The following is a 13,647-nucleotide window of genomic DNA, read 5'->3' on the forward strand; positions in this document are numbered from 1 at the left end:
TTGGAAATGCAAGTCCTCCCCTGGAAAATGTTACCCCCTATACACAAGCCAGAAAACGGAGACCGAGCCGGAACGCCTGAATAAAGAGACCGTGAAGAAGTGCAGTGTCTAATCAGGGTGGATCGTTAACATGACATTCGCCGAGGCGAAGCGAAGCAATTCAAGACTCCTCGGCGGAGTTGGTGAGCGAGAGGTATGCGGTCCACGCAATACCAATGGACGAGACAAATGGCTAAAACAGTTAGCCATTGACTACGGAGAGGACGAGCAGATTTGAAACCAACTCACAATCTGGAACTGGATGGGGATGACCCGGAAGTTGAGGATCTGGACCGCCGGCCACAGCACGAAGTTGGCCTTCAGTGTCGGCAGGTATACATCTCGGAATTTCTGCGTCAATGCTCTCTTGCCTCCACCTTCGGCAATCGTCATGTAGGTAAAGAAGCATGCAAGACCTATGCCGCCATGTTAGCACCGCACCTCGGACAAAGATTCACGAGCAGCGGTTGACATACCGAATGGCGCAAAGATTAACTGATCGAACGCAACCCGCTTTAAGGCTGGAACAGTAGGATTCTTCTTGGTAAGAGGGAAAGCCCTGGACAGGAATCCGAACCACTGGAACTGAACAGGAGCCATGAAGAAACCATATGCCATGAATCGTGTGAGGCGCTCGAAGTCGAAGGGTGGCGGCGAGCTCCTCGCATATCCTAGCTCTCCAAACGCAGCCGGCTTCTCCTTGTCAAACTCATGGAATTCGATCGAGATAAAGCCGTCGCCTCCTTCGGATCTCTGTTGGGAGCGAGCTCGGAAAGCCGTGATCAACTGTGCCACCGTGTCGGCCACACCTCCTAGCACCTACATTCCGCATATGGTCAGCGAACCATCTATGTATATATGAAAGCCAGGCGCCACTCAGATGATGGCTGGAATGCAAAGAAAGCCTTACCGCGTTGGTGACCATAGTTGTGAGCACTATCAAGGCAGGAACGTCCCAAGGTTAGCGACCGGACACACCCCTCCGGATCCCACGGAAGAAGTCTCACCTGGCTTCTCAGCATAGTAGGTATTGAATTTGGCGGCGATGCGGGTTGCTACCGCCATTTCGATGAGGAATATGATGGTGTGCAGAAGGGGCTATCAGGACGGCGACCGGGTTAGCGCGGGTTCAAGCAGAGGCAAGCGGGCAAGCAGCAAGACAGGACGTGAGGGCGTACCACGCGACCGTAGATGTATCTTCTGTTGAGCCCATCGAGGACTTTGCGTTTCGCGGAGGCAATCATGATGGGGGTTGATGGCCGGTGGCCCGGTCGGATGGGATTCGAAGGCGAGATTCTCGGGTGGAAAGTTGTGGTTGCGCGCCAGTATGACGCAAATTGTGACGGGGTTAACGGCAGCAAGCAAGGAACGAGTCAAAGAGGTTACCCCAGCTGTCTCCGGTCCTTCTGGTGGCTCCGGTGGAGATGAGGATTCGGAGGAAGATCGATGCCTTGCTTCCCCAGATCCAAGTCCAAAGTGGATGATGCGATGCCGACTCCGCTCTGACTAACAGAATGTCACCTGGGGGGGCGGTGACGGCGTCAGCCTTACCCCAGAGGGTCACGGGATTCCGATTCCACCTCCTCCAGAAATATGTAATATTACTAGTAGATTCTGAATTCTTTCGTGATATCTTTTGTTTTTGACAGGCTTGTGGGCCAATTATGTTCCATTTTAGTGTATTCTGCTTTATTCAATATACAAGATTCATGTTAATTCGGTACCATTATTCCGTGATGCGTGGCTGATCATCGGCCAGAATGTCCGGCAGGTCTCGAATATCGGTCGTTTCGTTCGTGTTTACGTCCACTAATCGCACAGCCTCCAGGTGAAGGGGGCCGGTAGCAAGAGGGAGAAGCTTGATTTCGGTAGCATGGCAGGTTCCTGGCAGAAGAGGTCTATAGGCCTGATTAGTCTCATTTGCCAAGTCGACGGGAGATCGATGTCAATGCAGTCACTTACCCAACTCGAATGTCAGTGCTCAAACTAATCAATTCTGCCTCTTGACCAGATACGCTCTTTTGCATGGCATGGACAATATTGTCGTCCGTCACAGCCTCGGCAACTCCATCTTCTTTCCGGCTGGAAATGGATGCGGAGGACGGCCGTGCCGTATGCCCGCGTGGATCCAGGCGTTTCCGCCGGGGGATGGCAATCAAAGCAAATTTCCGGGGAACATTGGAGCGATTAACAATAAAGACGCTCCAGGAAAATGGCGACCCGACTTCCACCCGCACTGGTCCGGAGAAAGAGATCGTGACGCCTACATCGGTGACTGAGTACGCACGCTCCCGGAGAGAACTGCGGTTGGCCGTGCCAGTCGATGGTCGACTTGAATGACCCTGTGGCATTGAGAGGCTTGTCGGGCGATTGCTCCTCTGTAGCGCTGGACTGGGCCCGCCAAATGTAGGATTAAGAGCCATTGAGAAATCGACATTGGTTCGCCATTGCATTAATATACGTGGTTTGCAATCGTCGGAAACCATGATCTGCGCCTCCAAGGAAATGTCCAGTGTGCTCAACATGACCGTGGAAGAGCCATTGGTCTCTGGCCCGTACTCGGGCGTAAGCTTGTATGCCAAGGTCACGTCGTCTCTCGGGCGGCAGGTGAGAGGAAGTATGAGGCCAGGGATATTTGAGAGAGATTCAAGTGCCCCCTCAGATAGGTGGAGATCCGCCTTATCAAATACGACGTCGCTGCTGACGTAGGGTGTCACCTCAAAATCTAGACTGGCGATGGTCGTAGGCAGACCGGTATAGTTGTTCAAACGCGAATAGCGAATTCTGGCACTGGCAGCGGGCACAACTCGGAAAGAATGGCCATGTTGCTGCTGAATGTTATAGATGGGGTCTTCGTTTTGCGTGGTGGGAACCAAGCGCAGCAGTCGAGAAGCTGGCAGGAAAGGTTCTCGTTGAGTAAGTAATTTATCACCAGACAAAGGCTGGAACATATTTGTGGACGCAGGGACGAGCGGAGGTAAATAGTCGTCTTCCGGATCTTCTTGTCGTCCGGGTTCAGCTGGAGTTAGGCTTGCAGACGCCATAAACAAGAGCGATGGGCTCTGGATACGCGTTCTGGGGCGCTCTTGAAGAAGTTAGCTGGAGTGATCATTTGATCAGTGTAAGAGCTCGACTCACTTAAGAAGGTCTCAATGTTCCATATCAGGTAAACATGGTTCCCTGTCCCCTCGCTGCCCTCAAATTCGTTAAAAATCACCAGTGGTTCCTCTTCCGTGTTGACAAAACCGGAGTATATGGCCTCGCGAGTAGGTGTTGGGTTCTCAGCAACATTTTCAGCTGAATCGATCGCAAATACATCAAGTTTGACTTCGAGACGGGGTAGGTAATGCTTCAATGTCGTGTCTGTGCAATCGGACAGTCGTAGGACGATGCGAACGGGCAGATGCTCGTCTATGAGGCCCGTAGTCAGTAAGAAAATCACGAATGTAGCTTTGTGAGTTTGGAGCTAACCGAAAAACAATAGCGATCTCTGGGCGATTGAGGAAAGCACCGAGGGTAGGTCATCAGCTCCGTCTTCCAAGGCCGCTGTTAGGGACCCTTCAATATCGAGCGCCGGCGCATGCGGTACGACGGTGGAAATAACTGCATGCCGAAGAAATTCACCGGGGAGTTCCAGCCCAGGCATTGCGACAGTAATTGTCGCCTGAATAGATCTTGACTGGGCGAGTTTCTTTGAGACTCCCTGTATTTGTCGGAGGGCCGCAATAGGGAGATGCGATAGGACGGAGGTGCAAACAGTGCAAACGGCGGAAGCTCACCTGCGGGTTGTTTTCTACCTCCGTCTCTCTCACGCTTCAACTTGGCTCTTTCATCACCCTCACTCCATCACCCTCTTTCACCACACCTCTTCCAAAACCCAATTTATCCTTTTCGCTTTCGTAAATTTTGTATTCTGAGACAGATCGCACGCGTTTTCCTGCATCCGCTCATGGATGTCAACCAGCCACCTCCGGGGGCCCATCTGGGACCTCCGCTCTGGCAAGAGGCACGCAACGCAGAAGGCCGTCCGTATTACTACAACAGGCAGACAAATGCCGTCCAGTGGACAAAGCCCAGGGAGCTGATGACCCCAGCTGAGGTATGTAGCCCTCACACTTTCTTTTTTCCTCGAAGTTGACTAACCACCTTTTCCAGGTCGAGCTCGACAACCTCCCCTGGAAGGAATACACGTCGGACAAAGGCAAAAAATACTGGGCCAACATGGAGACCAAAGAGAGCACATGGGACATGCCCGACGTTTACAAAGCTGCTCTCGCTCAAGTGGAGGCCCAGGCCAAGGCCCAGGTCGCTCCGGCCCCTCCAGTTGCGTAAGTACGGTTTTTTGTGTGTATCAAAGTGCTTGCACTAATGACATTGCAGCGCCCCCGCTTTTGTGGCAGGCGGCACCAGCTCTTACCCCACTCCCGAAGCTAGACACCGAGCTCGCGACGACCATGGCCGAGGCCACCATGACCGAGGCTACCACGACCGTTATCACGACCGCGGCCACCATGACCGAGGCCACCATGATCGCGGCTACAACGACCGCCGCGGATATGGAGCTTCGGAGACCGGCGCCATGGTGGGTGAACCCGCAGTGGATACTGAAGTCCCTACTTTTTCATCGGCCGAGGAGGCTGAGGCGGCCTTCATGAAAATGCTCAAGCGGCACGGGGTTAAGCCTGATTGGACATGGGAACAGACCTTGCAGGAAATCTGTGAAGAACCGCTCTTCTTTGCCTTGAAAAGGCCACTCGACCGCAGGAACGCATGGGAAAAATTCGAGGCCGACGCTCGTGCACATGCACAGGAACGGGAACAAGAGCGGTTCACTAAGCTCCGCTCCAATTTCGCTACGATGCTGAAACGGCATCCCGAGATTCAATACTTCAGTCGCTGGAGAACGATCCGCCCAATCATTGAAGGCGAGACCGCATTCCGAGCCACCGACAATGAGGATGAGAGACGTCAGCTCTTCGAGGAGTACACCTCGGATCTCTGGAAGGCGCATGAAGAGAAGGAAGCTTCTATGCGCGATGAGGGAATGAAAGTACTGGCGAACCAACTCAAATCGCTGGTGAAATCACCGCCTTTTCCTGACTGGAAGGCTGTCCCTGCGTGGGCGGTTGGACAAGAACTGATTGCATCTGATGAAAAGCTTCAAAATGATCTCAGTTTCAAATCTCTCCACAAGTGCGATATCCTGACGACCTGGGAAAATCACATCGACACCCTGGAGCGCGAGTTCAACAAGGCTCGCCAGGAGCATAAAGAAAGGAAGTTGATCAAAGAAAGCGCCCATCGCGAGGCATTCTGTGAGCTTCTGGAGGAGTTAAGAGACCAGGGCAAGATTCATGCCGCCACTCATTGGGAAGACATTTTCCCACTCATCGAAAAGGATTTTAGATTCCTTGACGTGCTGGGTCAGAAAAGGAAACCCTTGGACTTTTTCTGGGATCTGATCATCGAAGAGAATGAAAAGCTACGGGCCGATCGGCACAAGGTGGATGACGCGATTCATGTAAGTTTTCACCATATGGATACTGCTATTCTCGTTTGCCAACAAGCCGCGCAGGACACACGCTTCGATGTGACGCCCACCACTACTTATGATGAGTTTAGCAGCGCGATGGCCACTCACCCGAAGGCTTCTCAGGTTAGCCCCGAAATCCTTGGGTACATCTTCCAGCGTCTCCAAGAGAAGGCAGCCCGTCGGAGTGAAGAGAAGGGTGCTACTAACCAACAAGACGCCATCGATGCACTTCGTTACCGTCTCCGACGTCTCAACCCTCATGTGCGCTCGACCGACACCTGGGAAATGGTCCGGCCTCGACTGGAGCAGTACGACGAATACAAAGCTCTTGAATCCGATGAGCTCCGACTGAAGGCGTTTGAGAAGTTCATTCGACAGCAAAAAGAAACGGAGGATGATGCTGAGAAAGACCACGACTCGCGTCATCGGGACCGCCACCGCCGAGACTATGACCGCGGTGATCGCGACTACCGTAGCGGCCGAGGTGAACGACGTGGCGGAAGGGGTGCTAGTCGCACCCCGGAACAAGACGTCTACGAGGCCGAGCGTCGAAAGGCAGATCGCGAGCGTTCCTCCCGCAACTTCAGCGGATCGTCTCCGCACAGTGGCCGCCGTGATGACCGCTACAGCGACCGAGATCGTGACCGTCGCTCTCGCCGAGGCGGAGACGAGTCTGAGCGAGAGCGTCTTTACCGCACTCGCGGCGACCCTCGTGGCAGCCGCGATGAACTTGACTACGGTGGTGAGAGTACGGCAAGCACAGACCGACGACGTAGACGCGGTAGTGACGCGACTAGTATTGCCAGTCGGTCTGCAAAGCGTCCTCGCCGAGAGAGTGCGGAGCCGGAGCGTGATGAGCGCAAGGAGGAGAAGGCTGTCCACTCGGGCAGCGAAGAAGGTGAAATCGAGGAGGAGTAGACCTCGACTGATAAGTTCTTGAGACAAGGAGTAAGATCCCGTGGAGTGTAAACCCCACTGGCGTGATCCTCCTGATAAGATGTACGATAGCCTGATTTCTTTTTAAAAAATTTTACAACGAATTAAGGAGTTGATCCCCGTGGGGGTGTACCCCCAACTGGAGTGATCCTCCTATTAAAAAAGATTTGAACTAGTAGTTTCCTCAACTATTTCTTCACCTTAGGGTGATTTTTATGGAATTTAGCCAGTAATAATGTCCACTATAGGCAATCTCTAAAGTTGAGGATTAGAGTAAACCTTCTTCATATGCCACTAAGATCTACTTGTGCATGTGATATAATGTGCCCTGCTTATGCAATTTGTAGTTTCCCACAGTTGTCAGCTTCGAGCAAACTTACCCAGTAGGTACATTTATCTAAGGAAACATTCTATATAACTAGGTACTCATAAGAAATTTCAGATAGTCATCACACCTGATATATGGCTGCTACCAGGTAGTAGCTAGTAAGAGTCTTACTAAAATATTTATTTCTGTCCGTTTTGGTTCTTTCTTCTTCGCATATCTCTCACACTTACCAACCATTCAAAAAGGAATGCCACACATTACCAGGAATCTTATTTCTCTCTCGGCCTTCCCAGCCCAAAAGAAATATGAAATCCGAGTGCTTGATATCCCCTTTGATATATCGGGATATTCGAGTACAACTTTGGAAGGCCGAGAAGGCTGTTCACTCGGGCAGCGAGGAGGAGTAGGCCTCGATTGATTAGTTTTTCTGAGCAAGGCTTGGAGTGGATCCCCGTGGAGTGTTAACCCCACTGGCGTCATCCTCCTGATAGGATGTACGATAGCTTGATTTTTAGAAAGAAAATATTACCACGAATTAAGGAGTTGATCCCCGTGGGGCTCACCTCACTGGAGCGATCATGCTATTGAACACAACTTTCTAGCGTTTTGCCCATGAGACTTTCTGCTAGTATTCACCACAGATATGTGGCTACTGTCACTTCAAAGCTATGTAATGGATGAGATTTTACTGTAAACACTCTTGTTCTTTCTGATTCATCTTCACATATCTCCCGTTAATATCTCAAGTCTTACCTCATCTCAGCCCCCGAGCTCAAAGAATGTGAGTAGATTGATGAGAGATTTATCATGACATTGGCTGAAAGAAAATATAGGTTTCCATGGGTTGAGCTGCAGTTGAACACATTTTTTAGCCCGAAGTCTAAAATCAAGCGCCGGGATCGGGATGCCTTCGAGCGAAAGCTACAGAATCTTAGCAACGAGGTCGAAATTCCACTACTGTCGGACGTGTACGACGATATTCATGAGATGAACATACCCGAGCCAGAGGACGAAATAGTTTCAGAAAAACTCCTGAAATGGGCCATGTCTTGCGCAAGACCATTGGGCATCGAGATGCTGGTCAAAGCCGCGTCTATTGATTTTGATGTTAATTTCGACGAGGAGGATGATGCAGACTACATTTTGGACATTTGTAGCGAACTTATCGTTGTAGATCACAGTCAGCTGGTTCAATTTGCGCATCTTTCGGTCCAAGAATACCTAGTGAATGAAATCAAGCTCGGGTATAGCACTGTCGATGCCCACAAGCAGTTGGCAGTACTTCCTTGCTGTATTTGCTTGCTAGTGACCCCCATAGCAGCTCTAAATTTGAGACTGGAGATGCGCTACTCATTTATGCGGCACTTTATCCCCCGCTGCCTTGCACATGGGCTCGCCAAACTAAGAAGATCGAAGGCTTGCAAGGCCTTTGGGACAGACTACTAGCTACACGAAAAGGCCTTTCTGACATGCTTGGAGATATGGTCCAAAGTTTTGTCGAAATTGGAAGGCAGCGAGTACTACACATGAAGGAGAAGAATGCTCCAGAGCTTGAGTCCATCAAAGTCTCCAATCTTCATGGCATGTGTGTGGAGTTTCCAGGCACCGTGCAAGCCGCAATATCTGATGGCCTCGACTTGAATGAAAGAGATGATGAAGGAGACACTGCTCTCGCTGTGGACTGTGAGCTCGATAACATCGGGACAGCCAAGTTACTACTCGAAGCTGGAGCAAATCCCAACGCAGTTGGAAGGCGAGATGGCTATACTTCATTGCACCATGGATGCAATCGCTTTGACATGCTGAAACTCTTTATCGATTACGGAGCAGATGTGACAAGAACAATCCAGGGCCCTATCAATTTTGGTCAGACTGTATTGCATCGATCGTCGTTTTCGGACCACGGAGAGAAATTACGGTATCTCTTGGAGCATGTATCAGATACCAACCAAAAAGGGGGCCAGAGGAAGAACGACTTTGCATTATACAGCTGTAGCAGGGTGTACGGAGAACACGAAAGTGCTTCTCATGGAGTTGACATTGAGATTAAAAACAACGATGACGAAACGGCCCCGCAACAAGCAGCAAAGAGTGGACGGGAAGTCAGAGTAAAGATAGTGGAAACCTTGAGGCTGAAAAGTGGCTTCGGCAAGCTCAATTTCACACTGCAATCTGTGAAGGGAAGGAAGAACTGGTGAAGTATTCGCTGGAGAAGGGAGCTGATATGGAAATGAAGAACCTTGGAGAGTTCCCAATCCATTGGGTCATGAGATAAGACCATCAAGGAGTTGCAATGCTGCTTCTGAGAAGAGGTGCCGACATCAATGCGAAGGACATATTTGGAAATACACCTATTCTGGCAGGCTGCAAAACGAAAACCGAGGCAATGATGGAGATTTTGCTGAACCATGGAGCGGATATAGACCTCAGATTGAGAACAGATGACGACACTGATGAAGGTGCTGTGCTCTCATTCGCAATTAATTGCCTTCGGTTTCGTCCAAATGGTTGAGATGTTGATGAAGTGGGAGGCGAGCCTGCAAGCTGCCAGCATTGATAAATTGAAGCGGGAACCCAATGTCTCACAAAGGGCCTTCGAGACTGCTTTGAAGAAGGCTCGGTTTTATTCGATTCGATAGACAATGTATCCCGCATGAACTGCTTGTCATTATTTTAATATCGCTTTGTTTGTCAATTAAAAGGAATACTAGCTCTCCTTGGCTCATTTTGGCCATGTTGAAACAGCAACATGCTCAGACCCAAACATAGGGATATACAATGCCAAGGTTGTAGGAGACGACCATTTATGTTGGAAAAAAGGAACTCGGATCATTGCAATAGCATAGCGGGCCAGAAATCATCGCGAGGATGTTGACCGGATGCAGGTAAAAGCAGTGAACTAATTGACAATGACCATCCTCCAGGCCACATCTCCAACTCATCCAGAGAAGACGAGCTCCATCTCTATGCCAATCGTAAAATCATGGGAAAGCTTTTGAAATCCAGACCAGGCCCAGTAAGAAAAACACAAGAAAAGAAACTCCGATTAAAAACCATGCCAAGCAAATGACCCCTAGAATATGTCCATAAAATGAAAAAGAGGGGTATTGGGCGGAACATCTAGTGGCAGGGCTTCTGCCACCGGGCGTTCCAAGATGTTTGACAGTGACAGGAGCCTCGGAAAATTGGTTGCAGGGCAAGAATGGACATATGATTGGGCACGGCAACGAGAGAGCATGGGGAAAAGTGTTGGCAAAACTCTAGAGATGTCGAAAATTAGCCTGGAGGCGAGTAAACTAGGTCACTTCGCTCTAGCCAAAATCCTCCTTGACATCTGAGCTGTTGTCGCAAGCACTATCTCCATCCAGATCCTCGTCACCACCCAAACCGTTATCCTCGCTGCCTAGAGAACAGCCAAAGCAGGGAACAAAACCACTGCCCAGAGCCGCCGAGACTCGAAGAACGCCCGGGAACGCCATGAACCACCCGACCCCTCTAATACCGCAGCGCCGCTTGCGCCGCTGCTCAGGTCCGCGACCGCCACGGTTGTGACGACGGCGGTGATGCTCATGAACAATGCCCTCTTCAGTTCTCTTCCTCCAAGAAGTAGTAGTTGCCTGCCAACTTTTGCTCCTGGTCCATCTGACTGTTGTACTTGTTGATACGCGGGCGGTAGCTGTTGGGGTCACGGCGGAAGGTCACGTCCAGGCTTTCAAGGAAGCGGTTGCAACCAGTGACCAGGGACTCGGGGGACTTGGCACGAGCATCGACGGAGGGCTTACCGTCGAAGACAATGACACGATCAGCCAGGTAGGTAGCCATGATGAAATCGTGCTCGACGATGAAAGCGGTCTTCTTGGTGTGCATAACGAAACGCTTGATGACACGAGCGGCAATAATACGCTGCTCGGAGTCGAGGTAGGCAGAAGGCTCATCAATCAGGTACAGATCGGCGGGCATACCCAGGGCAAGGACAATGGCGACACGCTGCAATTCACCACCGGACAGGTTCTGCACTTCCTGGTCGATAAAGTCATCGATCTTCAGAGGCTTATAGACATCGGTCTGGAACTGAGGCGACAGGAAAGCAGACTTGATGCGCTTGAAGAAGAGCTGGCGAACGGTGCCCTGGAACTTGGGGGTAATTTTCTGGGGCTTCATGCTAATGTTCATCTTGGGCACCTTGGTGTTGCCATCGGGCTGCAGGGCTCCAGCCAGCATCTTACAGAAAGTGGTCTTTCCAGTTCCGTTTTCACCCATCATGACGAGAATCTCGGAATCGGTGAAGCGACCAGGCTCGATGCTGAGGTGGAAGCTGCCCTGGGTCTTCTCCATGGCGGGGTAAGAGAAGGCGCGGCCCTTGTCAGCGATGAAATCATCTCCAGCCTCAGTGAGGCGGAAAGTCAGAGACTCCTCACGGAATCGCAAGTTCTCGGTGGGGATGTGACCATCCAAGAAGATGTTAATACCCTCACGGACCGAGGAAGGCAGGGTCACAACACCGTAGACAGCCGGGCGACCGTAGAGCACACAAATGAAGTCAGAGAGGTAATCAAGGACTGACAAATCGTGCTCGACGACGATAACGTAGTCATCGGGGCGGAGCAGGCTACGGATGGTACGGGCAGCAGCCAGACGCTGCTTGACATCAAGGTAGGAAGAGGGCTCGTCAAACATGTACCTGCAATCAAATTAGAACCTGACGGTCTTCGGTAATCGCACAGAACGTTTCAACTTACACGTCGGCATTCTGGACGCAGACAAGACCGATAGCGAACCGCTGAAGCTCACCACCAGACAGGTGGTCGATCTCACGATCCGCAACTTGGTGCAACTCTGAAGATGTCGTCAGTAACTGAAAGCGATAGTCATAACACCACTGGGGATTCCGTACCGAGAACATCCATGATTTCTTCCAGGTTGTCCAACTGAACACGGGCCTTGATCAGGTCCTTGACCTGCTTGACGGGACCCTTGACAGCGCGAGGAATTTGGTCGACATACTGAGGCTTCACAACAGCTTTCAGGTCATCCTCCAGAACCTTGGTAAAGTAGTCTGCATTAATTAGCATATTGGTTGTGGGAAGAGTTTCAATATGGAAAGCTTACTCTGCAGCTCGGAACCACGGAAGTATTTCAGGATCTCCTCCCAGTCGGGCGGGTTGTCGTAACGGCCGAGGTTGGGCTTCAGCTTGCCACTGAGAATCTTCAATGCAGTACTCTTGCCGATACCGTTTGTTCCAACAAGACCAAGTACCTGTCCAGGGCGGGGCATAGGAAGTCGGTGGAGTTTGAAGCTGTTGGCCGAGTAACGGTGGGTGACCTGAGTCTCCAGGTTGGTGGGCAAGTTGATGATGTGGATAGCACCGAAGGGACACTTCTTAGGACAGATACCGCAACCGATACAGAGGCGCTCGGAGATGAAGGCGATTTTGGAGGAGCTGTCGACTTCGATACACAGTTTACCTGTGCGCACGACCGGGCACGACTTCTTGCACTCTTGACGACATTTCTAACTAACAGTTAGCCACAATGAATGTCACATATACCATTACGAATGTCATACCTTCGGCTTGCACTGTACAGGGGCAAAATCTCTGGTCAGCGGGACTCGAACGAAGCGTTTCGGCGAAAAAGGCGCGGTTAGCGGGGTATTTAAGACGAACCTTGTCACTGTTGACAATGGCGATACTAGATTTCGAAGATACCCATCAGTAACGCGCGATACTTGTCTTAAGATTGCTTCAGGAACCATACCGGGTGAGCTTGTCAGACATCGTGGCGAGTTGGCTTCACGGAACCACGTTCAGGTGTCAAACGCGGGTAACAAAAGGTTGCTGAAGAGGTGACTTGTTGTCTGCAGAATCTGTTGGGAGGACCGAAGAGAAGCGCCGCTGCAGCCGAGAGTAATCTGGGTGCAAATGTGCACCTAACGTCTGCGCAGACTCGGACTGACGAAGAGGGGGCGAAACAATGCGTTAAAGAACGGGGAGGCAGAAGTGCAGGGCTTTCTTTCTGATTGTGGGCTGGGATGCCTGAGGCGTCCATGTGAGACCGCCTGCAAAGGCGCGCGCATTATTTAGCGGGCTGCTAATTCGCTGATGCTGACATTCGGGGGGTAATGCAGCCAGTGGGGGATGTCACGTGGCATGAAGGGAAACCGGCACTCGGAGGAATGAAAATCCGCGACCGCTTTTATTGCACGTGACCGTACCAGTTGTCCAGCGGCAAGCGAAGACGCTAGGCCCGAAAAGGGGTGAAAGCCTCGCTGCTTTGAAGACCGGCCGATCCTTACCTGCAAACCAAACCAAACCCGAATGGAATCCTCCCCCAACTCTTCTTCCCTCACTCGTCTCTTCTTCCCACGTCGCGGATGTCCTATCACGTTTCCAACCACCCACCATTCTTTTCACACATTGATACCCTAGCTCCCCCTATTGCGGGGTCACCACGCTATGGAGTGTAAGTGAAATTTATTTTGTTCTCGAGCGCTGCGACTCGACCGAACCATATTACCCGGGTACTTCTCCGCGTTCCTCGACCCACTGCACGCACCTCGGGATCCTATTTTTCTGTCGGGATCGGGAAGATCGAGGAATCGGATTACGTCTTTCAGATGGTCGCGTTTCACTGGACATCTGATAGGTGTTGTTATCCTCGTGGCTGTTTCGCTCCCGGTGCCCGCGTCCATTCCACCCGGCGTCAAGAGCCATCCTTCCCCATCAGTTCTGATATTGCACTCATATTCACTGTTTTTGAACTTCACTTCCCCCCAATTTGGGTCGCGTACATCTGCTCTACTGTCCTTTAA

At 51.2% G+C, this 13,647-nt stretch overlaps 5 protein-coding genes across 5 annotated transcripts; 2 read left to right on the forward strand and 3 right to left on the reverse strand.

Annotated features, from left to right (window-relative positions):
• Window positions 1–160: 160 nt before the first annotated feature.
• Window positions 161–1,283, reverse strand: N7532_005909 (Mpv17/PMP22 family protein; the record flags this gene model as incomplete). The annotated part of the gene is made up of 5 exons (XM_056618403.1): window positions 161–232; window positions 289–455; window positions 516–858; window positions 1,018–1,137; window positions 1,218–1,283. The coding sequence occupies 5 exons, from the start codon at window positions 1,281–1,283 to the stop codon at window positions 161–163; spliced, it is 768 nt and encodes a 255-aa protein (XP_056474562.1).
• Window positions 1,284–1,765: 482 nt separating this feature from the next.
• N7532_005910 (TRAPP trafficking subunit Trs65 domain-containing protein) lies at window positions 1,766–3,685 on the reverse strand (the record flags this gene model as incomplete). The annotated part of the gene is made up of 4 exons (XM_056618404.1): window positions 1,766–1,937; window positions 2,002–3,124; window positions 3,178–3,505; window positions 3,551–3,685. The coding sequence occupies 4 exons, from the start codon at window positions 3,683–3,685 to the stop codon at window positions 1,766–1,768; spliced, it is 1,758 nt and encodes a 585-aa protein (XP_056474563.1).
• A 303-nt stretch (window positions 3,686–3,988) lies between these two features.
• N7532_005911 (snoRNA-splicing protein PRP40) lies at window positions 3,989–6,490 on the forward strand (the record flags this gene model as incomplete). Its single annotated transcript, XM_056618405.1, has 3 exons — window positions 3,989–4,138; window positions 4,195–4,367; window positions 4,420–6,490. 3 exons carry the CDS (start codon window positions 3,989–3,991, stop codon window positions 6,488–6,490), a joined length of 2,394 nt encoding a protein of 797 aa, XP_056474564.1.
• A 1,153-nt stretch (window positions 6,491–7,643) lies between these two features.
• On the forward strand, window positions 7,644–9,034 carry N7532_005912 (ankyrin repeat domain-containing protein; the record flags this gene model as incomplete). The annotated part of the gene is made up of 2 exons (XM_056618406.1): window positions 7,644–8,107; window positions 8,155–9,034. The coding sequence occupies 2 exons, from the start codon at window positions 7,644–7,646 to the stop codon at window positions 9,032–9,034; spliced, it is 1,344 nt and encodes a 447-aa protein (XP_056474565.1).
• Window positions 9,035–10,421: 1,387 nt separating this feature from the next.
• N7532_005913 (ATP-binding cassette domain-containing protein) lies at window positions 10,422–12,613 on the reverse strand (the record flags this gene model as incomplete). Its single annotated transcript, XM_056618407.1, has 7 exons — window positions 10,422–11,517; window positions 11,576–11,672; window positions 11,731–11,892; window positions 11,946–12,348; window positions 12,403–12,414; window positions 12,503–12,527; window positions 12,594–12,613. The coding sequence occupies 7 exons, from the start codon at window positions 12,611–12,613 to the stop codon at window positions 10,422–10,424; spliced, it is 1,815 nt and encodes a 604-aa protein (XP_056474566.1).
• Between the last annotated feature and the right edge of the window lie 1,034 nt (window positions 12,614–13,647).

Source organism: Penicillium argentinense (assembly GCF_028826775.1).
Source record: "Penicillium argentinense strain IBT 30761 chromosome Unknown utg000005l_segment0_segment0, whole genome shotgun sequence".
NCBI classification, from domain to species: domain Eukaryota; kingdom Fungi; phylum Ascomycota; class Eurotiomycetes; order Eurotiales; family Aspergillaceae; genus Penicillium; species Penicillium argentinense.